Source organism: Apteryx mantelli, chromosome 2 (genome assembly GCF_036417845.1).
Source record: "Apteryx mantelli isolate bAptMan1 chromosome 2, bAptMan1.hap1, whole genome shotgun sequence".
In the NCBI taxonomy this organism is placed as follows: Eukaryota; Metazoa; Chordata; class Aves; order Apterygiformes; family Apterygidae; genus Apteryx; species Apteryx mantelli.
In genome coordinates this window covers 134,246,081-134,270,910 of record NC_089979.1, presented here as the reverse complement: position 1 = coordinate 134,270,910, position 24,830 = coordinate 134,246,081, and the positions used below count along the sequence as shown (strand labels likewise).

Below are 24,830 nucleotides of genomic sequence, written 5' to 3'. Positions count from 1 at the left end.
CAGCTGCTTTTTCGTGTGTTTTCTGTTCCGCCTGTGTGAAGTTATCACTCAACCAAGCTGATCTAAATAACTCTGAATTTTTTTCATGTGCTAGACCATAGCGTTCATAGCTTGTTTGAGAAACATACCAAGAAACAAGGAAATACCTGGGAACCCCCACATTAGCATGAGGTATAAGGACACATCTAAAACAAGTGATGCATATGTACTGCAAAAGTGATGCATGTATACTACAAGAAGAGCTTTCATGTGAGTTTCCAAGCAGTCAATTATTGCAGTAGCAGTAACATAGTTACAGGCAGTCCCTGTATGGAAATTGTGTTCCTCTACTGAGCTCCAACCAATCTTTTCAGAACTTTCAGAAGATATGCATTGTATCTTGCTCTTTTGGAGTTGTATTTTCTGAGACTGAAGTATCTAGTTTAGGAATGACAATTAAGTCCTGTAGTCAAATGGAGATTTTAGTTTTAACTTAGAAAGGCTGTCAACTAAGTTAAAGCTAATTAGAGGAAAGGTAATTGACTCCAGCAATTACAGAAACATCATTACCTCATATTCTTCACTAGACCTGAATGTAATCAAAGGAAAGCAAATCTTTTTTAAGGGAGTTGCTAGTGTAGAAGCTAACACACGGAGGGAAAGTTAGGGTGGTGGACTGGAATGGTAAAGAACAAGACATTTGACTACTGCTTTTGAAAAGGTAACCTGAATTTTTCACAGAACTTCTTTTATAGTGTATGTATGTTACTCAAAGGGCAATATTATCCCTTTCTCCTCTGATTATGAATAAGGTGCCATGGAACCTTGTGAGCTGGGGTTTCTGTCTGTGTTGGTATTTGCAAATATAAAACATTTCTTGTTGCTACAGAAACATTCTTAAAATGAACAATGCACAACTACATTTGTTTCTGTGCTGGTTCATGTAAGAAGAACACAACACAGAATGAACTTAACAAACCCAGCATCATTCAGAAAGTGCCAAGGTGCTTCACTGCAGTTAAGAAAGATCACTTCTGTACTGCTGAAGTAGCTGTTTACTATCTCACTACAAAAACACACTCTAGTTACACTTCAGTGTAATTCTCCAGCTTTCGGACTACTTGACCAGCGAAAAAAGTAGGAAAATTTTGACCCCTCTACTTTGACAGGCACCCTCAGAGGTACTCACAGCCCCAGCTGGGAGTAGTTTCCAGTCACTGCTGTCATTAGAAAGGCATGCTGATGAAACCAGCAGGCCCCTCCAGGCAGGTGCTATTGTGAAGTGCTATCCTGACCATCACATTCATCTTTGCATTCATACAAAGTGATGAAGCACAACAGGTTAACAATCTACACTAAAACGGTATGTTCAAACATAGCTTTGTGTTAAGTATTTAGCAATAAGCAACTGTTTAAAACCAAATTATTCTGGTGTAGCACTACAGAACACCATTTAAACTATGTGCCTACATTTATTACAGGAGCCAGGTGGGATATGCAGCTGGGGATGGTAGCTGAAGCCCAGCTCAATGAACTGATTCCAGCAATGCCAGTCATTTTCTAAGGGCTATTCCAGTGAATCGAAAGGAAAATAAAAACGTCCACTATATAAAACTAAAAGCAGAGGGCATACTTACATTTGGACTTTTAATCTGAAAAGCAAAGAGAAGCCAGCTAAGTGGGTTCTGGCAGGAGTAGCTTTACTCTTAGCAGTTTAGTACTAAGCCTACAATAGTATATGCTGCTTTCTCAGAGTCTGCCTTGTAGTTAAAGCAAAAGGAGATAAATACTTTTCACAATCAGCTAGCACAGCTGATTTGCCTCACAAAAGCACACTCCTCAGTGAAACACTATAATGTGTTCTATGTTGTTATTTCCTTGTCCTTCAGTGTTGTGTGCAGGTGTTTCTCCATATAATGATTATTGATCTGCAAGCGTTTCTTCATTACACTGGTTATGGGAAAGTAAATGAGAAACATCATAGCAGCTCAGTGTAGTTTGACTCACAAATGTTTCTCTTGATTATTCTTTATTCTCTCTACATAAAATGAAATGTATCTTACATGAATTTTAACATAATCAGACTGCAATACAAACGTGTTGCATTTAAACAAAGTTGTCTGAAAACTTGGTTGCACATATTAAAAACAATATCCAAGTAAGAATTATATTTAAAAAAAAATCTGGAAACTTTGTGATTTAAACCAGGTATGATTACTGTAAGATGGCTGGCTCAGGCAGCAGGTGCATTCACATGGAAAAACTGCTGGTGAGCAATCTTTTTTCTTTATTGGGATGAATTTACCAATTTTTTTTAATATAAAACTTTTTTTTTTTTTTTTTTTTTTTTTTTTTTTTTACACAAAACACTCTTCTACCTTCATGTTTCAGTGGTTAATTGCACTTTGGAATAAAAAAAAAAATCATCCTCCCACTACTAGGTTGCATCAGCTTTGGCTGGAATATAATGGCATTCAGATGAAAGTACCCCTCCCTTCTTTGCAGGGACAAGGCCCATAATCTAAGGGGTGGAGGGCTAAGTTCAGAAAGCAATTATTTGAAAATTGAACCTTTATGCTCAAGTCTGGAACACAAGGGTTGGGGGGGGTCCTTTTTTTTAAGAGGGGGTATGCTTTATAGGTAGTTGTTAAACACCCTTTCTGCAGACTTTCACATGCATATAAATAAAAATATTGCTCAAATTTACAAAAGTCTCCATCACGTAGTTGTGTAGCCCTATTAGAAATTAACCACTCAAGATTCAAGAGTGCTGTTCCACTTGATGTATAGATCTGTGCATAAATGAACGTACTGCATGTAGATTTCTCTACTGAGACGTTTTCCTGAGAGATCTTTTGTGTAAGACCAATCAATCAAAAAATTCTAAATGCAGAAATGCATATACTATACTCTACAATTCTATCTTATATAAAACATAGTAATAACCTTTAAAAGTCAAAACTTGTCTACATATTAACCAGTTGCAGGCATAGCTTGAGTTCATTGTTCTCAATTGTCATCCGCCAGTTGTTTTTGTAAACTAGAAGACACATGAGAAAACACAGTTAGTGCTTTTAGGAAACTCAGATTCCCCATAAACAGAGTATTTCCATTTTTGAAGATGACAGCTTCCAAAACACCACTATTATAAGCCTGAAGCAATCAATATTGATTTCAAGACATGGAAGAGCAAATCAGCTGTTTACACTTTGAGGAGGCTATTTCAGCCTAGGAGAAACCTGAAGTCCAAGAGACTTCTTTTGCATAGGTCCAGGATCTGCCCCAGGCCATATGTGTCACAAGTATTATTTAAAGGGCTATATATTTTAAAAAGGAACTAGCACAAGTTTCAAATTGGTTTGAAGTCTAGAAAGCGACTATTTCTTGTTAAAGTAAAACCACCCATACTCAATGTTCAGTGAGACTCCGAAGTAGAGAAACAACCTTTACAGAGAGCTATCTGCTGTCACAGAGACCAAGCCTCATGCTAGGTTTAATGTCACACAGTAACTCAAGGGCTTTCAACTTCTGTAAAGCTATTTTAGAATGACAAGCTAAGAGAGACTTGTACCCACTAACTATATTTGAAAGAAACATTTTGAGAGAGCCCAACTCAAGCTCAGGCAGTAATTTCTGAGTGAGGCTTCGGGTCACAGGATGACCACAAGGAAAAGCTCTCACCTTTCAAGGTATTCTTTCACGTTGTCGTAGCCGTAGAACTTTGCCAAGTGAATGAGCATTCCTGTGGCACAGCGACCATCGCGCCTGCGACAGTAACTGCAGTTACATACCCCACGACATGGAGGACAGATCCAGTCCTGAAAGGGGAGGGTTAAGGGCACGTCATGAGTAAGCTGATATTCTCCTTCCCATTACTCAAACAGGCAAGCATATGGCTTCCTTACCACTTCATTGTTCAGGGCAAGATTTTAAAAGCCAGAATCAGCCAGCCAACCAAACTTGTTACACTTTCAAATTTCTGCAGGATTAAAGAAATGATTAAGTTCTAGTCCGTTTGCTTGAATATTTCTTACTCTGACAACTCAGGCTCACTGAATGACTTCCTCGATATTAATTTAAAATAGACTAAAAGCAGCTGTAATATTGCCTAATGACAGATACTTCCTATGCTAGGCTGGGGAACTTTCCAAAAAGAGACGGATACCCACAGTTACAAGTTTCATTAGATCTGTTGACAGAGGGCTGCCTGGCATAGCACAGGATTCCTGAGACCGCATTACACAGGCTATACCCATGCATTTCCTAGCTGTTCAACAACAGAACATACAGGTGGAGGTACTAAATCCCCACACTGCAGCATAGTAGCTATTGCCTCACTGTGCCAGGACATTGTTGTCATTAGTTTTCCATAGTCTTTTCAAATGGATCAGAGGACTATCTCTAAAGCAGGTGGAGAGAGGCTGTCCAAGAACAAGCTAAGTTCAGAGAGAATGATTATGCTGCGATGCATTTGTGTACCCATATACCTCACTCTCTGGCAACAGTCTATGCACTCTGCTTGCTCAGCTCACTGCAGGGCAGCAGAGGAAAGGGAACCAGCCCTAAGATTCCCAGAAATCATTCTCCCTTTTACTCATATTTAAAAATTAGAATCTGAAACAAGGAACTGCTTTGCAAGGCCATATTACTGAAAGCATAAAAACAAATCCACTTGAGTCCCAAAAACAGTGTCAATCCTAACAGTACTACAGATCATCTTATGGCAAAAAAAAGTGAACACCATTTATCAGAACATTACACTTGTCACAGCTTATTAAGAAAACCATATTCAGTATACCATCCTTCCAAGCCAAAGAAATGATACTTACTGGATCTAGCAGTGCTGATTTCACATCTTCACCATATCGATTTCGAAGACAAGGACCACAGAACTGTCCCCTTACACCTCCACAGCCCTGGTTACGACAGATTGTCTTTGTATCAATTGTCTTTTGTCGACACTGGTGGCAAGTACTACCCTAAAGTTGGAAAGGAGGAGAAATACATATTTATGAAAGACATCTTAAATGCTGTTGTTGAAGTCTCCTACTACACCCTTCTCTGCTGACAGCAAAGCACAAACTTCAAATTCAAGTCAAACTGAGCAATTAAAATATTAGTAACAAAACGTAGCTTCTGTTATTATGATCAATTATATAGTATGCGGAGATATACTAGGGATTTTATAGAGACAGTGCCTGTCCTCAATTGCTTTGGCATCTCACAAACTGTATGAACCTTATGTTGCAGTTCTGTTCCCTTCCTCTCTCTGGGGAAAAAAGCTAAAACTAGTCAGAAGATGAGCTTGTGACTCATCTCTGCAAATATAATGAGGCATGACATGTATAATAAGATGCTCATCCAGATCTTTATGACCACTAATAATAGCCAAATCAGGTGAAGAAAAGGAGGAAGAGTTTCTTCAAGAGCTTTGGAAACTAGCCAACCCTTACAGAAACATAGCTTCTGGAGGTACAAGAAGCAGCAGGACTCAGTATTATTTAATGGTACAACCATAACAACAACAGTTATTTATGTTACGTGAGAATGAAAGATAAATGGGACTTCAACTCTTATCACTGGTGAGTCATAGCTATATCAATTTCCACTTAATAGCTCTGTGGCAGAAAAGATTTGGTCTCAACAGCACTTCTTTGCAGAGACAAAAAGGTGGTGGGGCATAGCAACCAGCATGGGCAAGCCCACAAAAGCTTGGCAAAGCTTTCAAGCTGTACTTGCACAATGTGATAATGCACGGCTGCACTCTCCAAAACTTCAGGAAGGCACACCTTTTAGCAAGCACCAGATGAACTGAAAAATACTTTTAATTTAAAGTGAATGGACAGCATAAAGAAAATAACAGCCACTTACTAGAACTTTATCATAGATTTTGTCTTTAACAGTGATTGCAATGTTGTCCAAGTCCTCCTCAGTAATATCCTCTACAGGACGGTAAGATGAGTACTTCGATGACCTCCTTCTTTTGCGCACTCCACAATCCCCCTGCTAAACAAACTCATCTGAACACCTTTGTCTGGTGGCACGAAGACTCTGTCACCACCCTTGGTGACAAATTCTTTCTTTTAGAATGGATATGCAGGCCAGAGGGGGCGAACTACAGGCCCAGGGACCAAGGGGAGAATGGGGAATAGAGCTGGGTTTCCATCAAAATCATTCCACCTCTTTCTCTCCCTCTCCTCCTTAACTCTTTCTCTACTCTGTTTATTATTTATTCTGGTTGCAGGTTCTTCCTTCCCATAATTATCTCCTTGCTACTTCTGTTCCCACAAGTCCCTATGATGTGTTACAGCTACCTCCTTTTTTTTGCATTCCCTGCACACCTCCACTACACCTTTTCACACGATATTTCTTCCCCCTCAAAATAAGGAACTACAACCACCTACTTGCCCCATGCTTTGCTCTTTCAATCTCCTAGCATGCTCTCATGTTGCTTTCTCCAATATCCTGCAAAAAAACTTACAGAAATTTTGAGCTAAGCCTGCCATATCCAGCCCTTTCTTATTATCCTTTTCCTCATTTGAAAAAGAGAGTCCTCTGTGCGCTCTTAAGTGCTGTTTTTCTCTTCCAAACATCTTTCTCTTTGACCCTGAGGCACAGATCATCCACACTTCTCAGGAGATTTCAAACTTCATGTACATGTCTCATCTGATCCTTAGCTTTCCCCCTACCCTATTCTTAACACCTTATTTGTCCTTCACCTTAGATCAGCTCTCTTCTCTCCATTTACCAGACCATGTTCTCATTCAGTGCTACTCTACTGTTTTAATAGTCAAGTTCCCTCTGTAATGCTTCAACTATTCCCATTAGCAGGACTGGGATCCAGCCTCAACCTTGTACAGATATAAACTTCAGAGTCTTCCTCATAAAGGCTATACAATGAATAAAAACCACGCAAATAAGTATCATGGGCCAAAAGAGGGAAAAACAGGAGATGCAAATGAATGTATCAAAAGGAGATTTAAAAAAATGGGGAAGAATAAAATCTGCAACTCTGAATGGCTGACGAGTATATCAGCAGTTGGCTGGTGCAGATTCCCTTCATTCATTCAAAGTTCAACTACATAACTCCTCTCTATCCTCCCTCTGCTGTCTCCAGAGAGGAGTTCTGGCTAATTTTTCCTTGGCCTGAAGATAAGGAAGATCTGTCCTGCCACCACCACCAGCCCTACTGCCTTGCCGCTCTGAGGCCTTGCACAGTGTTGGCTCTAACAATTTTCAGATAATAAATAAATGCTAGAACATGAGTAAACTGCTTTGTTATATTTGGACAAGACACAGTTCACAAATAGAGCCTAGTCAATGGATGAAAGGGGAGGCAAGAAAGCCTGCAAGACAATTTCTTCTGTAGCTAATCCCAAACCAAAGGTTCTCATTAGTTTTGTGTAAAATGTGATGTCTGCTCTAAGTGTTGGACAAAAATTTAAATGAATGTTTCCTAATCCTTGATTGCTGGAGATATCAAAATTGGGCAAATACCACACTGAGTCTTTTCTTCAAGAGGTTTTGCTGTCTGTAGCTACGGAAATGTTCTGCAAATTTGGCAGCAGACACAGTAAATTTTTCCAAAGCAAATTTCTCTGGTGGACGAGCATTTCTGGTTGGGTTCATGCGACGCTCTATCTGGCCTTCAGAAAATGTCCTCCTTGGGATTTTCTTCTGTTTCTAGAGACAGAAAAAATTTCCAGTAACAAATGTTCGTGGTATTGAACACCAGCAATTATCTAAAAATGTCTGCTTGACACTTGTACAATTATGATTCAATTTGTTCTTCTTCCACTCCTCATTTGTTAAACCAAACCTCAGCAATTTCTAGCATACTTAAGAATTTTTTTCTACATACTATACCTTTTTGTTCCTTTAAGAAGACCACATTCACAGTCAAATTCTCTACCAGTTAACATCACTAAACAGTACAAAAATTTCATGGATGGCATTTTAAGACGGAAGCTAGCTCTCACTGTTCTTCAGCAGTTCAAGAACTTCAACAGCTCAGATGTGCCTACAGTTTGAACACATCTCCAAGGAGTAATTCAAGTTCTAGATTATTTTCTTTTATATTTTTAAATTGAAAGGGCCATGCAAGAGGATTAAGAAGTGTCCTCTCCTACATTCCTGGAAGGCACAAGGTATCCTCTTAATATCGTCACACCTGCCAATTACTGCATGATTGAATCCACACAGTAGGAGTCCTGCATGGCCACCTACCATAAAGGCATCTATAGAAGTGTCACTGTATTAAATCTGACAACATAAACAAGATGTAGAAAGTAACTCTGCTTGCTATCATACTCTCTAATTATTTCCTTACAAAGAGTGAAAGATATCAACTTTCACATTACAAGGAGACATGCTGGAAGTCAAAAACCAAGCAGAAGAGCTAATTAGTGTATTCCTGCTGCCCTCCCCCCTCTTCAAATAAAGATACTAAATAAAAATAATAGGCTTATGTATATATTAAAAGAATGTTTAAGATTCTATAATAAGCATTTAACTAGAGCTAGCAAGATTCCAGCCTTTTAAAGATTGTATAATTTGTTTCCACATGACAATTATCATAGAAACAGTTCTTCAGTTCATAACACTTGTGGATTAACATTACTCTGAGGAGATCCTAGAGGGGCTGGGAGTCCTCTGCTTCAAGCCAAGAAAAGCTGCTCAAAGTAACTAGATTATCATCCCAGTTTTTATGTTGGACTCATCTTCATCATCATAGCTCTAATGGGAAATCTAGATTTTATAAGAAAAGCCAAAGAGAGGGAAATTAACAGGATCTAAACACAAAGGAAAGCAACTACTCGTCTGTTAACTTCCTCATTCTCTCATACACAGACATCTGTCTGGCATCTCAAAAGTCATTCTGGGACAAAAATGATGAAGTAGCATCTGATCTTGGTCTATATATTTGTTTATAAAGTATCTTATAAAACTCCCTTATCATAAAACTTTTGGTACTTAAATATTGATGAATAGCAAGTCCATACAAATAAAGTAACCAAAACCAAAGAAAAACAGAACAAATTTGGTAAAGGTGTTTCATCAGGAAACATATTAATCATAAGTTTAGCAAAAATGTCTGTCATCTGTAGTCTGTCATGGAGACTTACCAAAGGAGTTGAGGTGGGTGTTTTCACTGGAAATAAGTCAGGTATGGAATTCAGTTCTGCTAATAGCTGGGCAAGCTGAAATGAACAGTAATATTGTATTGAAAACTCACTGCAAACTTGAGAACATTTGACACATGTCATCCACTCCCTTCACATGCACTCTGAATTATTTCTAAATACATTAACTCTCAGTGCATGAAACTTTTCTGTAGGCACTTCATTTAAATAAGGCTTATAAAGGGGACTTATTTACCCCAAATGAGCAAACTCTAGTTTTAACTCTGCAGCTCCCATTGACTCTTACTGGAGTCATGCTGTTAGAATTATATCCAGTGTTGTCAAAAACAGCAGTGAAGGGTGTGTTACATCATGCTTACGATATCTGTGACAGATAATGAGAAATTCGCAGTTCACAGTTCAGGAAGGGAAAAAGGTAGAGCAGGTGCCCATGGCAACAAGAGTGATGATCTAAGCTGTATCAAAAGACTGTAAGAGGTTTCCTGTGGGATATTTTACTAAATAACTGCTGATACACCTATGCTTCTTGCAAGTGAACAAACTGACAAAATGAGCGTCCCCTTAAGCAGTGAGGAAACAGCAGGGAAACTTTGCTTGTGATTCACAGTGGTCTCTAGTAATGATGACAAGGAGCTTCCTTTTTTCCCAGCATGAGAGCTGCTGCTGATTTCACAAACACTGCAAACCCCAATCAACAATGCTAAATACCAATTGCTTTTGAGTTCTCTCTCTGTGCATATATACACAGGGACACATGTGCACACTCATCTGCAAAGTCCTGGTGTAGGCAGCATCACAAGCAATTTGGCAGGAAGATTCTGTTGTACCACGTGGGAGACCCAAACGCATGTTTGCCTCTTAACAGCAACAGTGACTGACAGGTCCAAAACAATACGACTTGTTCTGGAAGACCAGGATGAGGATACCTTCAGAAATGCCAGCAATAGCAGAGGTGAACCTGGCTAGCAGTTGTCTCTTGAGACAGCCACAGCAATCATGAGATTAAAAGCTGGATACAGCATTTCTCGGTTAATACTTCAGTGTGGCATTTATTAAGATATATTTAATGCCATTACAGTACTGTAACTAGGATGCTAATGAATTTCATAATGGCTGAGCTAGAAGGAAGGCTGGAAGTAAGAAGGAACAGCAGCAAGAATAGCACAATAACACTGAGAAAAAAGACAGATTAGAAATAAATACAAAACTAAAACAAGTTTTTATTTGGGAGCTGCAAGCCAACACACCTAAAACTGAAGGAGCAACTCAGGACTCAAACTGAAGCTGGAGTTGCACAGCAGTGTATAACTGCAAGAGCGCTGGAGGAATTCTGGACAACAGATGGAAAAAGTGTGAGGGGATGATCAGAGTCTCTCTTTCTCCCCCAGGTACACACACACACTTTCACTAGCTATATAGTGAAGTATTACTGTAAACATCACATCTCACAACTGAAAAGTTATATGTATGATCCTTATTTTTTAGCAGTGTTTGCAATTAGTAACTACAGTAGATCTCAGCCACAAATGGAAATTAGAAACGCTATTGTGCAGATGACACCATGAACCATACGAAGGGACCAGCTGTTTCTTTTTCTGACATGTTCTGAATATAAGACTTGGTATCTGTAACTGTTCACAACCACATACAAAGTGTTTGATTCAAATTTTCTTTCAAAGTTGAGCTAGCTGGTTCTACTTGAGGCTATTTTAGAGGTAAACATCTGAGCGCTGATGGTCCTCTAGAGTGTTCCCAGGAGAAGAATTCAAACCCAAACCACCATGAGGTTTTCCTGAAAGTCCCAGCACAGCACCTGCAAGGACCCCAAAATTCAAGTATGCTGAAGCTAAGTACTCAGATGCAAATACCAGAAAACAAAATATTCCTCTTAAGTCTTACCATGGCTTTATTTTCTTTAATATTCATAGCTCTTTTAAGCAGAGCACTGGAATTTTCTTCCTGTGTTTCTTTAATGTCTTCTTCAGATTCTGAAGCAGAGCCCTCTAATTTGTGCCATCGCTTGGAACTTCTTTCTTTGGAAAGAGGTCTGAGGTCTTTATTGTCCTTAAAAGGTAACTTGGAAAAAGCTGGTTCAGGCACTTTTTTCTCAGAAGACTTTCTGGTGGGAAACTGAAATGCAACACGAAGACCAAAGCTTCTTCTCTTGGGGGAAACTTTCTTCTTCGCCTCTTCCTCCTCTTCTTCCTCGCTACCCAATAAAGATAAATTACCACGTTCTTCTTCACTCAAATCTGACTCTACTGCCTACATGCAGAAAGAATTCCACATTATATCATCAACTGCGACACAAGAAAAGGTCGGTTTTTAATCATTAATTCTAGGCAGCAGTCTTATCACCTGAAGGCATTGTTCTAAATTCATCCAAACCAACAAATTTAGAAAGGTCACAGCATGTGACTTTTCCTTTTGCAGAGACCAACACAATATCTACATATTACATATTGTTTGGAGTACAGACAGCACAGTTTTGTGTTGGCTGTGTTCAGAGGAGCAATCTTGCCTAGCACTGTCAGTCCTTAATGCTACAAGCATGGGGAAACGTCCTCATTTCTAATATGACATACTACATTAAATTAAGCTTTCCTTTTCATACAATACATATTTTTCTTCAGCATGAATAATGAACATGATAGTGTATCAGAAACATTCCTACTAGAATATGATGTCTACACAAAAGCGACAGGAAAAAAATAAAAAGAAGTCAACATATACATTCATAGGTAGGTGAGTACATGCATAGGTATACTGCAATAGTGCTGCCTTTACCAGAACTCGTTTCTTGTTCACATCCACCTCACTTGAAGCAAAGCCTTCGAATACTTCAGTTTCGGAGTCCGTGTCTTCAGTGAAAATCCTCTGCAGCTCTTCAGTAAGATATCTGGACTGAAATCGAACATCCTGTAAAAATACCAACCAGTAGCTATGAAAGACTGTCATATATAAAGTAGTCATACGCAGACAAAATAAAAAGATTCTAAGGTTTACACAAGTACCAGCTAGATGGCAGGTACTGTGAAAACATTTAACAGGCAAAATTTGACAAAAGAAAAAAAATAGAAGACATCCAGGGTTTCAGCATCAAGTTATTTTAAGTTAGTAGGATTTTTTCCACATTTTGAGCACAAGACATTAACTGAGCTTCTTCTCATGAGAAAACCTTTCTTCTTCACCTCTTCTTTCCCACTACCCAATAAGATAAATGATCAGGGCTTTTTCGTTTGTAAATTATCAGGTCTTTTGGTTTGTTTCTTCTGGATATAAAAGAAAAAAAAAAACAGGCCTGAGATGGCTTTGTATTAAAAAAATAAATAAAAAAATCAACACACAATCACAGTAAGAAAGAGCCCTCCTTTTTTAAATTAACAGTAGAAACAAAATTCTTCTCTGGGTTTGCTGCAGAAGTACTAAAAGCTCTTGGAGATGGAGTCTGTTCCCTCTCACACTATTCTAAAGTAACAGACACCAACACAAAACCAAAGAGCTTCGAACAGGCTAATTAAAAACCCTCCACCTTCTAAATGCTCAAATTTCTCTGTTTAAATGCTGTGGTTTATCTTTTTATCATTCGAAGATGTTCTAGGCTAGACAGATCCCAAATTTCTGTCATACAGACTAGTAAGAAAAAAGTCATTTCGTGGAAAATCAAAATCTCATTCAAACACTTTTCAGGGCATGCACATTACATACCAATAAGGCATAATTATAGTGTTTTCTTTAGACACCTTTAAAAACAATGCATTTACTAAATCAGAAATTCATTTCCATACTTCTAATTTGAATCAGTATTAGAGCATCTGTCAATTTGTCCCTATTAGTCTTCTGAAAGACTTGTTCATGGTAGGAACATATGCATGTTCGTACCACACCTGCCTTTTGAAAGTCAGCAACGTTTACTTAAGATAAGTTTGTTTCCCCAATTTTCCTCTGCTATTTCTTCCTCCCACGCCAGATACAGAAATGACCTTTCATACAACGCACTTGCTGAATATCTTTATTCCTCCTTTCAATTCCCTTCCTTCTCTGACTTTAATTACAGACTTCTTTACGTTAAGATAATATCTGGTGCAAAACAGATACAATAGATGAGTGGAAAAATTTACAGGGGAATGGGAGGGGGAGCTACTGCATATGCTGTTTCTTTGCACTTAAAACATCTACAAATTATTATGTGTAATTGGAATGAGTTTTCTCTAAGCAAAATTACTTTATTCTTTTGTTGATAGCTGCAGTGCAGCTGCTTGAGAAAGGAACAAACACAATAGGGAAGTTACTTTAAAGTTAAATTGCATTTCTTGGAGGGAAACTGAAGTTTGTATGCATTCTATGTTTTCATGAAATTTCACACTGATGGTTGCGGGGAGGGGGGAATCCTTAAGCTGTTTCTTAGCTAAAGTGACTGAAAGTAACAAACCTAGAGCTATGCTATGTTACACCTATAAGAAACGGTCTGCACATGGTAAAATAATCACCAGGGCCACCTACAGGAGAAACAACTGAAACTCAAACACAAGCGTGGAGATTACAGGGACAGGACTGCAGAAGGCCCTGAGGAAAAACAGACTTGCAGAAGGTGACACTTGTAAAAGCACTCGTGCATCCACATCCAGGGAACACCTGAGGCACCCGATTTGTCCCCAGGCAACATGCCATTCATCACCCAGCAAAGCAGGTGCCTGGCTTTCTAATCATTGCATTTTTTTTCTTAACGTCCCATCATTTTGCTCTTTCACACCAAAATTATTTTGTTTCCTGCAGAGCAAGCACCTATGGTCTTTCACAGCAACGGCGTTACTTGGCATCATACAGGATGGAACCCACGGAAAAAGTGGCCTTTTCCTGTACCACTTAGTGGCAAAGGAGTTAAGGTCAATACTGCTTGGAAAGTTAAAATAATGCAGAGCCTAAGAGAAACACAGAAATGATGAGGAAGGCTATCTGCGCTACCTGTAAATCCTGAACAACTCTCATTTGTGGGCAGGAAATACTGTGTGGATTCCCCGTACCACATACTAAATTAACAGTACCTAGCTCTTACACAGCATTTGCCACCAGAGGATTTTAAAACGCTCTGCAGCAGAGACCATTATCATTCCTCACTTTACAAACTGGGAAACCAAAGCACAGAGAAGTAATGTAACTTGCCTGCAGTCACCAAGCAGGCTAGCAGAAGCAGAGCCTCCAGCTCCTGCACGAAGCTTGGCCCACCACCATCTCTGCATTGATCATTCTTCACACTCTGTACAAATCCAGAAATACAGCAGGCTGCCTCCTGGTTTTCTGAAGTTATCAGTATCACTGTGGTGCACCAAGATTACAAAAATGACTTAGAGCCCAGTATATTTCACTTTTTCTTAGCAGCTATCTTTCTCCGTATCGTAGACTGCAGCTCTACTCAAAAAAGGCTTCCACGTTTTGTACAAGCCTTTCATGGTGTCATTTGCATACCGAGTCCCAATAAGAGCACATGCTCATACATGTCTCATACTGTTCATTCCCTTTACTAACACTAATCATCTTCCTCGCCTTCAGCAACTCTTTACCAGGTACTGACCTGGTGGGCTAAAAAAACAGAGTCATTTTCAATTTTGTTATTAATGGAATGGAGAAACCTTGGCTAGGACATAAGTGACACAGATACCATTTAGCACCTTAGCCCATCTCTCTCTATAGTTTATAAACTTCAAAAGGATGGAAAACTGAATTTTACAACAGCCAAGACAGAACACCATTTCTCTTTTCTTTCCATAACCAACTCAAAGAAAAAAAACAATCATAAAAATACTAAATCGTTATGATGATCAGCTATTTCACCACTAAAATACCAGAGAACTAGCAAATCTTAAAATCAGAGTAAGAATTAATGGTTTCTGTGGGTCACCACCATTAAAACAGCAATTTTAGTGCAGAAACAGCAATAGGAGGATATGAATTTCTGAAAGAAACACTGTCCATCTGCAGGGATACTCACAAAACCCACCTATTGTCATGCATTTCTGCTTAGTCTTATGTATCCAGTGCAGACTACCGCTGGATGGTCATCTTCTCTCTCTTAAATGCTATATTAAAGATTTACAGATACCTATTTCACTTAAGCTCACCTTCTAATGAAACTCTCATATTATGACTCTTAAAAAGTAACCAAACCCTAAAAAGGATAGCAAGTTAATTTATATTTAATAAAAGGATTGCAGATTCTGGGTTTTGCTGTGAGTTATGGCTTGTGCAGCCTTGACACAGGCTCAGAGAAATACTAGTGTACCAAATGAGCATAACTGAGCCATGGAAATCTGTTCCTACCTTTTTGCCTGATTCCAGGGAATCAAAACTATCACAGCTGTCCTCTGACAACAATGTCTGTATGGGAGCATCATCCTGGAACCCCAGAAAATCTTCATCATCACTGGGGGTATTAAAAATGTCAGCCACTTCTTTGGGTATCTGCTTCCGATTCAAAATGAGACAGAAGATAAAGTCAGACATGCCAATTTATTAGGAAAACTCAAATGGGCAACGGTACAACTTCATTTATTTTTACACTCTTATTCACGTGGAGATAAGTATTATGAAATATTCTGTGTAGCAAGACTGTATCTCATTTAGCTAAACTCCAGGAAATTCTGTACAGACTGTTTTAATCCCTAATTACAGACTCACAGATTTGGGACTAGAGAGGGGATGTAAGATGCAGATTACTCCACACAACAGTGCATCTCTCAGATGTAAGAATATGTGCATGCCTAATCTTCACAAGAGCGTGATCAGGGTCCTCTTCATCAGTAGTGACACCCATTACTACTCCTCATCTTATGGAGCAACAATGGCTCAGCAGTGAGGCAACACACCTCCAAATATAATGAAAGGCTGAACAAGTAAAATTAAATTTCACCATGTTATTTGTAACAGTATTTTACGTATTTTAACAGACACTTAGCTAATTCCAAAAATAAAATTCTGGGAATTAATATTTAAATTGTGATTTGGAATTATTAATTAAAAAAATAAAAACTCATTTTCTTTTGTCAGTAATTATGCAGCACTTATTTTGAGACACTTGGTAAGAAAGTGAAAACCCACTTTATGAAGAGCACTTCTTGTTTGCCAGAAGCCCAAGATTTAGCCAGTCAGGAAGCACTGCCACAGGCAGATGGTGGCACTTTGAAGCGACCAAGTTCATGACTTAAGAGTTCAAGAGGTTCAGTCTCAATACTAAAGGACACTTGTATCACCAGAGCTAACTATTTCCCATTGTCAAGTACTTTATCAGGCATTTCAGATAAGCCTCACTATGAAATAGGGTAGTCAGAAAGCCTTCAGACAGCTCTGACCCAGGCTATTTTAAGATTGTGAGTGTGAAAGGACAGGATGAACAGATCCAACCTTAGAAAAATGGGGCAGAAGGTATTTTGCACTGCCTAACTAATGTCCATTTCCTATCCTGAGCTTCAGAATACATTTTTATGCATATTAGTATCATTTGCAAAACCATTTTGCCATTCACAGAAATGCTCAGGGAGACAACTGTCTGAACTGCTCACCAGGGACCAAACGTTTATATTCTACATCCACGGGGCATATATTTCATGCATACTGCTCGTATTTAAAAAGAGCCTCCCTCGCTGCATGTTGTGCACTAAGGCTGCAAGTAGAATTTCCATTACTCTGATTAAGCCTTAGAAATATGCAAGTGAGATCAACAGCTGACTGGTGAGGAAGATATGTTTCTTGACCAAAGGAGAGGGCCCCCAGCATTGCAAGTTCAAGAGAACATCCCCAAGATGAACTCAGAAATAGAGGGCAGCCTGGACTTGCCTGCTGTCACAGACAACCAAGGTGCTCATACAGGGCCTCATGTAATAATTTTTTTTGTATTTTTTATTTGTGCCAAGACAAACATCCCATAGGCAGATCATTCTCCAAAAATAACATTCCTGCTAAAACTCCATTTCTGTCAGAACAAGAAGCAGCATCCTGACCAAAGCCTCACTCACTGAAATAAGTAACAGACATATATGGGCTTAATTTCTTGCTTAAATTCTTTCTCTGCTTTTACAAAATTGATGTAAACAGATTCAAAATTGATTTACAATGGCTTGAGCAAGAGCAGAATTCATCTGTAAACAAATGACCCTTGCAGGCATATCACAGCACCATCCAGAGCGCTGATGCAGAAGTCATGCTGTCTGTATCAGAACCCTTTTGGATATTCCCTCGCCCCACCTCTTCAAAGGAACAGCCAGAGTCCCGCTCCATCGCTGTGAAGGAATACACTCAATGCAGAGCAGTGTTAAAAATGAAGCATTATACATTTTAATGGCGTAACAGAAAAACATACAAGGAGCTGCGAGCCTTGTTGCTATGAACAAATTGCTTCCAGGAGCCACTGCATTAGTTCTTGTGCTATTGTACAGCTGAGTTAGCCACTGCTGTGATTACTGTATGCCTAACTAATTTCTTCTTCTTTGTCTATTACTTCTGCATCTGCACCAGAGGAGCCATTATGGGGGTGTAATTACTGATTTTGAACAAAGAAAAAAAATACTTTCTCAGTAGAGGACCTTTTTTGATCTTTACCAAATACTGAGGTACTGATTTAAGTAACTCACTGCAGAACTTCAAAGATTTTTAGTTTGTGACCTGCTCCCTGCAGTCTGATTATCAAGAGTCTCATTCAGTTGTTCAGGAGTCCCCGTTCCACCTACATGTCTTAATTTAATAACAGAAAACACCTGAAACACATAGAGTACACATACTCCAGGAGTTTAAAAAGGGCACCCTGATAACGCACATTAACAGTTGTGTTCTTAGCACAACAGGCTGTCCTTTTCTTCTCTGTCGCCTTTAAAATATTCCGTCCAGTTTATCAGTGATTTACTGGCTACTGTGAAGACCAGATATAATGCATTATTGTGTCTTGCAGCCTATAGTCTAGTAAAAAAAAAAAAAGTAACAGCAACACCTTTTTCTTTTTTAAAACACAGAAAAAATGATGGCTCAGAGTACAGACAGAAGGGTGATAATGAATTACAGAGCTTGACCAAAGTCTCGGTTATCTCCTTCAAATGTTGCCAGATTTAAAGCAGAAATCTTAAATGTGTCAACTGCTATTTTACAAAAGACTAATTAAGACTCGTGCTTCTAAAGCACCTGGTCCCTATGTAAAGTAAGAAACGTGATCAACACAAGCCTAGTTTCAAGCAGCTCTTAGAAGCAAACAGGATGTGAATATAAGAATAATACTGTCTCTATACATGTGTGCAGGTTTTAGGCTTCAAGTAAAATTCCTAATTTGCTGTAAAAGTGCCTCTACTCATCTAAAGAAGCCTTTGCTAACTCTGCAAAACAGTCTTGAGTGAAGCTGGCCAAGGAATGCACATCCAGCTCATCTGCACCAGACCCGAGGTGCACACGCAGCATAATCTACACACACCTCTGCATCGTCCTCACCATCTACCCTACTGCCAATGTTTCTGTATAAGAAATCGTGTGTCAAGTGTATTACCAGTGTGAGGCCCTGGCCATCAGCAGGCAGACTGATATCAAAGATGAGCTAGCTCCAAAAACCTTTACTGGGATGCATTCTCGTATTTTGTGTGTAGTCCTGGAAGTCCATGGACCTTTTTAGCTTTAAGTTTTAATTAAAATACATTCAGAAACTGATTAATAATCAGCATCACAGCCTATCAGTTTAGCTCTGACAACAAAGTAGACACACACCAGGAAAGAAAATACGTATTTGCCTAGACACACGTTAAAATAGTAATCTATTCTAAGCACTTCAAAGAAGCAGGTGCTTCAAGAGAGGGTCTTTTTGTTACTATAACCCCTCAAAAAAAAAAAAAAAAAAAAAAAAGATAGGAGGCCAGAGAGGTGCTGAACATTTCAAGTTTGATCAGAGAAAATATTTCAAAATGAAAAAACACAGGTTCAGACAAAATGGAAGTCTGCACGAACACTGCAGAGAATTGAGAAATATCGCTTTCAAAGATGTTAGTTCAAAAAAGTAAGTACTGAAAATCTAGTAAAAGCTGGGAACAATTCATAGGTGCTGAAAAAGTCCAAATATCATTTCTTGTAAGAAATTTTATATCTATTGACTTATTTTTGCACATAAACTAGTTACTTGTTTAAAACACCCGCAAGTTACTTTTCAAAGGTAGAAGAAAATATTCTTTGCTATAAACAGCATACAATCTAATGCTTCCCAGAACAGCAATGCTTAAGTATGTTTTTTCAGCAAAAGATCAAAGTTCAGTATATCTTCAATTCTGCTTCCCCTTCTCTAAATTTGAAATAATAAAAAAATGCCAGCACACCCCAAAGTACACCCAAAATAGACAGACTGAAGAGAATTATTGTTCTAGCGGAATTGAGAGAATTTAGCTCATTTGTGCCCATGCAAATTGACAGACCTGTCACCAAAAGCAAAGAATGATGAAGACAGAAAAGGAGGCTGGGAGAGACATGAGAAACTGTTCAGTGACGCTCCAGAATTCAACACAAGCGACAGACAGTAACACACCTGACGTCTCCGCAGTCAAAACGTGATTTTTTTTTTTAACTGCCATCCCCACAAATTTCACCTATCTTGTTAAGCAAGAAGAAAAAGAAAAGCCTTAGGTGAGATTTTTTTACTTTTCACGTCAACAGCAAGAATGCTAGTATCTCAATTGAGAAAGCAACCTTATTGATACAAAATAGATGTAACTTCGAAAATAGACACAACTTTCCCTTCTGCATGGTGGTGCTCTGCCAGGCTGAAAAAAGAGAATGCTTGCATGCAGACCCTCTGTTTTGGTGGAAATCATGAAAATTATTTGTACTCCACTATCAACCATATCCACAAATATCTCTTAACCATTTTAAATATTGCCTTCATTGCCAGTTATTCCACACTAGCATGTTTTTCTATAACAACACACTATCAGGAGAATGTAAAGTATGAGAAAGCAGGAGGAAAGGTAATTCTCTATTTTTGATACTAACAAAAAAAAAAAAATCAACTGAAATGTTCTCCCCTCATTCAAGTTTACACAATGTATAGATGCTCATATTTCAAGCAGAGAACGAGTAACTTAGTAGTGTTCAAACCTTCTATTTATTCATTTCAGTCAAACTGAATACTAGTTTAATCTCAAATTAATATTTATATGAACAAAATGTGTTTAAAATCACATCTTCAACCAGTGCTGTGGAGACCTGTTGACATGTTCAGGGCTTGGCACGCAGGCAAGCCCACAGGGATGCTACCCAAGGCTTACAGGCACCGTATTCAGTGCACATCCCCCAAATAACAACTGAAGAGAGAAGCAGTCCCAGGTTGACAATTATCACCGGTGTGACGAGAACAGAGGGCCCAACCAGAACGCTGGTATGTGCCAAACCAAAAAAAACAAAACTACTTGCAAGTCAAGACTCTAGTCGCTCCCCTGGAACCACAGTGGTGAAGAGCACTGTATGAGAACTCCATTTTAAACATCATATGAACATCTGCAAAAGAAATGAAAGGCAGACAGGAGCAAAGCCATGCATTATGGTGGGGAGGAATCACACAACTACACACATGGTTATATTGACTGTGAACACAAGGTACCCCACCCCCCCTTCCAAAAAAAAAAGAAAAGGAAGGACAGGAAAACAGGGAGGATACCAGGATTTTTCAGCAATTTCTCAAAAGCATCAGAACACAAAACCCTGAAACCTTCTGGATGATGAAGTTTTCCTGGCACCAGTGGTAACAAGGTGGAAAGCAAGAAAGCGTTACCAGAAAAAAGAAGATAAAAAAAAGAAGTCGTCATCACACAATTTTAGGAGTTTTGAGTAACACTTTGATTCCATCAGAGGTGAAGATGGCTTATCCCTGTGCCTTTCTATCTGTCACAGCAAGGACTCCTGGGACTTTCAGGGTGGTTCACCTCCCCATGAAAAGTTATGGTCATTTTCGCCCTAGTCAACCTACTGCTAAACATAAGTATTCCATGAAATTTTAGTAAATTTGGCTATGTTCAGAATAGTAAAGCATGGTTTCTACACTGATTTACTTAAACTAGTAATTAAATAAGCTCAAAATCGTCAAGCTATTTACCATGAGCACATGGCAAATTATTAAAAATATTACCTTTAATAGGCAGCTACTTGAAATCTAACCCATACTTTTCAAAAACATTGGTAATAATGTAAATACGATCCTTCCAGCATAGGAACACAGCCCAAAAGCTGCCTACTGCTATAGTTATTCTTTTGCAATATCTGATCTCTCACTGATCCAAACAGTAGTAACTACTATTTCTGAATTAATTTTGCATAATTCAAGAGCATCCCTTTTATCTGTGGTTTCTAATTACTTTCTGAGTCCGAGAGATCCAGGCAAAACAGCTTTGTACAATGCCACTGGCTCAAGGAGTTGGGCACTATTTTAACGGTACAAATAGAAATAGGCACCATGATTCAAGAGACTGCCACGCTGCTTCATGGAAATTCAGGCATGGGACAGGTCCTCCCTTCATGTCTGGACTGCCAGTGTCTGGGCTTTTGGGGATCCAAAGAAAGCTTCATTAATCAGCACCCCTTTAACAAACTCCAAATACTGAAACTGCTGTACAAACATCTTTTATATTAGACCCTGGGATGAGAAACAGACCCAACTGCTGGTCTTGCAATTCAGAGTAGTTTTGCATGACTGACCTGCTTGGCAGTTACTTACAATGGGGACATGCAGTGACTTACAAACTAGCTTCCTAGCCAGCAGGTGACACATCACTTCAGAGAGCCAAGGAAACCTGAGTCCTTCTGGGTCAGCCAGAACCAAGCCCGCTGCTGGCCAGTGCAGCGCAGAAAGGAGCAAGAGCCAGAGGAAGGCCACAGGCCCCATTCAGGCAGAAACAAGCTCCCACAAGAAACATGGGAACACGGAGAAAAGACTGTGTCTTTCTCCCCTTCGCTGAGCCTTAAAAGAAACATAACCTACTAGCTTTCAGCTCTTCTGCAGAAAGGTGCCTAGCAGACAGTAAGAGCCTCTCTTTATAGCATCAAATATGACAAGTAAGCACTATTCACATTTATTGTTCCCTGTCAACCAAAGGTTCTCAACATGTTTTCCAAACAGCCGGCATTTTACAGCACCGTTATCCCCGCTTTGCAGGTGGAGAACCTCAGGAACCAGCTCCACAGAGGTGGCAAGTTTACGAAGCGCTGCACAGGACACACGTACCATCAAGCGCTTCAGTCTTTCTACAGCATCCCCCAATTCTTCTTCCAAAGAAACCCACATAAAACTCAAACCTTCTGCCAGCGAAAGTGATTAACATGCTGGTTTTACCCCCCTCCCACGGCATGTATCCAGACTGCAAATACACAGGGAGCCTCGTGTGTGGGGGCATGTGACGCACTGAGACAAGACTACACTCAGGTGCACAGATCAAAGCATGCTTGTGTTGGGAGATCCTAAACCTCCAGTGCTACAAATACTCATATGTGTTCAGGGGATTCCCGCATGTGCTTGCATATTTGCAATAAGGGCATAAATTCACTTTTAAACAAAAAACAGAAAAGACGGAATTATGAAAACATGCACTATTTTAAAAAGTCACAATTCCCACACTGCCGGAGGAGACCTTTCGCCGAAGAGCTCCTCTCCAGAAGCCGAGCTGCAACACCCCAGCAGTTATCCGAAACGTTACAAACGCGGGTACCGCGGACGTTTCCCTAAAACGACGGAGCACTCCCTTGCTGCGGGGGGCGGCCAGGCGCCGGCGCCGCCCGCTCTCGCCCCGGCACCGGCACCGGCACCGCCGGGCCGGGCCGCGGGGAGGAGCCGCCGCCGCGCCGGGCGCGGTACCGTGCCAGCGCCGCCGCGCCACGTGGATAGGGAGCCCCGCCACAGCCAGCTCTGCCCAGAAACAGCGCCGCCCGCAGCATTTTGGGGGGTTTTAACGCCGCCGCCGGCGGGACAGGCAGCGCCGCCTCCCCAGCGCCGCGGCCGCCACCGGCGGGGCGAACAAAGGCCGCCGCCGCGCCCCGGCCCGGCCCGGGGACGGCGCGGAGCCCGCGGCGGCGGCCCCTCCACGTGGTGGGAGCCGGCCGGGCCGGGCCGGGCCGGGCCGGGCCCCAGCGCGGGCCGCCCTCCCCGCCCGCCGCCGCCGCCGCCGCGCCGCGGGGGGACGCGGAGGGGACGCGGCCGGGGGTGGGGACGGGCCCGCTCCCGCGGCCGCCCGCCGCCGGGCCGCCTCACCTTGCCGCGGCTCGCCGCCGCCCTCGTCGCCGGGCCCGCCGCCGCCGCCGCCGCCGCTGCCTCCCGGCCGCCTGCCCGCCGCCGCCGCCGCCGCCGCCCGCGCCTCACCATCGCGCCAGCCGCGGCCGCTCGGCTGCTGCGCGGCGCGGCGCGGGAGCGGGAGGGAGGGGAGGGGCGGGGAGGAGCGCGGGGGCGCCGCCGCCGCCGGCTGCGCGGGCAGCGGGAGGCGGGCGAGGCGGCGGGGTGGAGCCGCCCGGCGGCGGCGGGAAAGGCGCAGGGGCCGGGCCGGGCCGCGACCCGCCGCGCGGCCGGGGCCTCCCCTCGGCGCCCGGCGGGGAAGGGCCGGGGGCTCGCGGCGTCTCCGCGGCCCTGGCGGCGCCGTTGGGGCGCCGGGCCGGGCGCTGAGCGCGGCGAGGCCGCGGCCGGCCTCGGGGGGCCCCGCGGGCCCGGCGGCGCCGCCGGGGCCGGGGCCGGGGTCCGGCTGCCCGGGCAGGGAGGGAGCCGGTTCCCTTCCCCAGGGCGCCGCTCGCCCGGGAGTAGGGGGTGATCTGCGAGCAGCGCTCCCGTCTGACGGGAAAGCCGCTCATCCCCCAAAAAATTTAACGTGGGTTTTTTTATGTCTATATATTACACAGTCATAAAGCACACGCGGTTTGAAAACGCTAAAAAGACGGAAATAATTTTCAAGTGCTTTCTAGAAGCACTGCCAAGCTTTTCAAGTTGGGCACCTTTAGCTCACAATTGTTGTGCCAGTGCAGGTGAAATCTAAAGATGGAACCATATGAGAAGTTGCCATATGAGATGTTGACCTGCTTTTTTTTTTTTTTTCCCCAAAATCAGGTCTAGAGGAATTCAAATTTAAAAATGCTGCAAATGGAAAGGAGATCGAATTAGAGTATTTTAATAAAAGATGGAAAAAATTGGAATATATTAATTGTGGGAACAAAAAATTGATATATTTTCCTAAAGCTATTTCCTATTTCATTATATTCTTCCAGACTTCAGCTAGCAGGAAGAAAAATGAACACAAACACAGAGAAACTATATTTTTCTACTTTTTTCCAAAGAGCCTCCTGTATTCCTTGGTTAGGAGTTCTAATTTTTGTAAAGATTTACAACATTACAGGTGTTACTTTATTAATTGAATCAGTACTAGATTAGGCATTTTATCTGGTGATTACTGAGTAGTTCAGTAAGCAAAACAGCCCACTGGGCAGAGCCCAGCTCCCAGAGATCCTTGGTCCCAGCCACGTGCAGTGAACGTTCGGATAGAGGTTCCTGCGCAGCTTCTCCCTGTCCCACTGACACTGTGAAGCCTCAATTGCTCAGTGCAGCCTGAAACAGGTCACAGAAACCTGTTGAGGTTATATTTTCCTGTGGCGGCTTTGGTAATGAAAAAGTATAATTTACAATATACATGTAACTCACTTAACTCTTGTATTTAGGCGGCATTTTAGAAA

General features: G+C 41.3%; 1 protein-coding gene across 1 annotated transcript; it reads right to left on the bottom strand.

Annotated features, from left to right (window-relative positions):
* Positions 1-1,991: 1,991 nt before the first annotated feature.
* CDCA7L (cell division cycle associated 7 like) lies at positions 1,992-23,481 on the bottom strand. The gene is made up of 10 exons (XM_067292187.1): positions 23,371-23,481; positions 15,441-15,584; positions 11,910-12,041; positions 11,022-11,387; positions 9,105-9,179; positions 7,477-7,662; positions 5,851-5,982; positions 4,809-4,958; positions 3,661-3,797; positions 1,992-3,019 (listed from the first exon to the last, which is right to left on the bottom strand). The coding sequence occupies exons 1-10, from the start codon at positions 23,479-23,481 to the stop codon at positions 2,989-2,991; spliced, it is 1,464 nt and encodes a 487-aa protein (XP_067148288.1). The 3' UTR covers positions 1,992-2,988.
* Between the last annotated feature and the right edge of the window lie 1,349 nt (positions 23,482-24,830).

Bases quoted from the DNA above. Each gene is read 5' to 3' on its own strand.
- CDCA7L (XM_067292187.1), bottom strand. From the start codon at position 23,481: ATGGTGAGGCGCGGGCGGCGGCGGCGGCGGCGGCGGGCAGGCGGCCGG. The intron at 15,585-23,370 runs GTGAGGCGGCCC...TTGAATCGGAAG, and splicing joins CGGCGGCGAGCCGCGGCAAG to CAGATACCCAAAGAAGTGGC. The intron at 9,180-11,021 runs GTAAGACTTAAG...TGTTCATTTCAG, and splicing joins TTAAAGAAAATAAAGCCATG to CTTGCCCAGCTATTAGCAGA.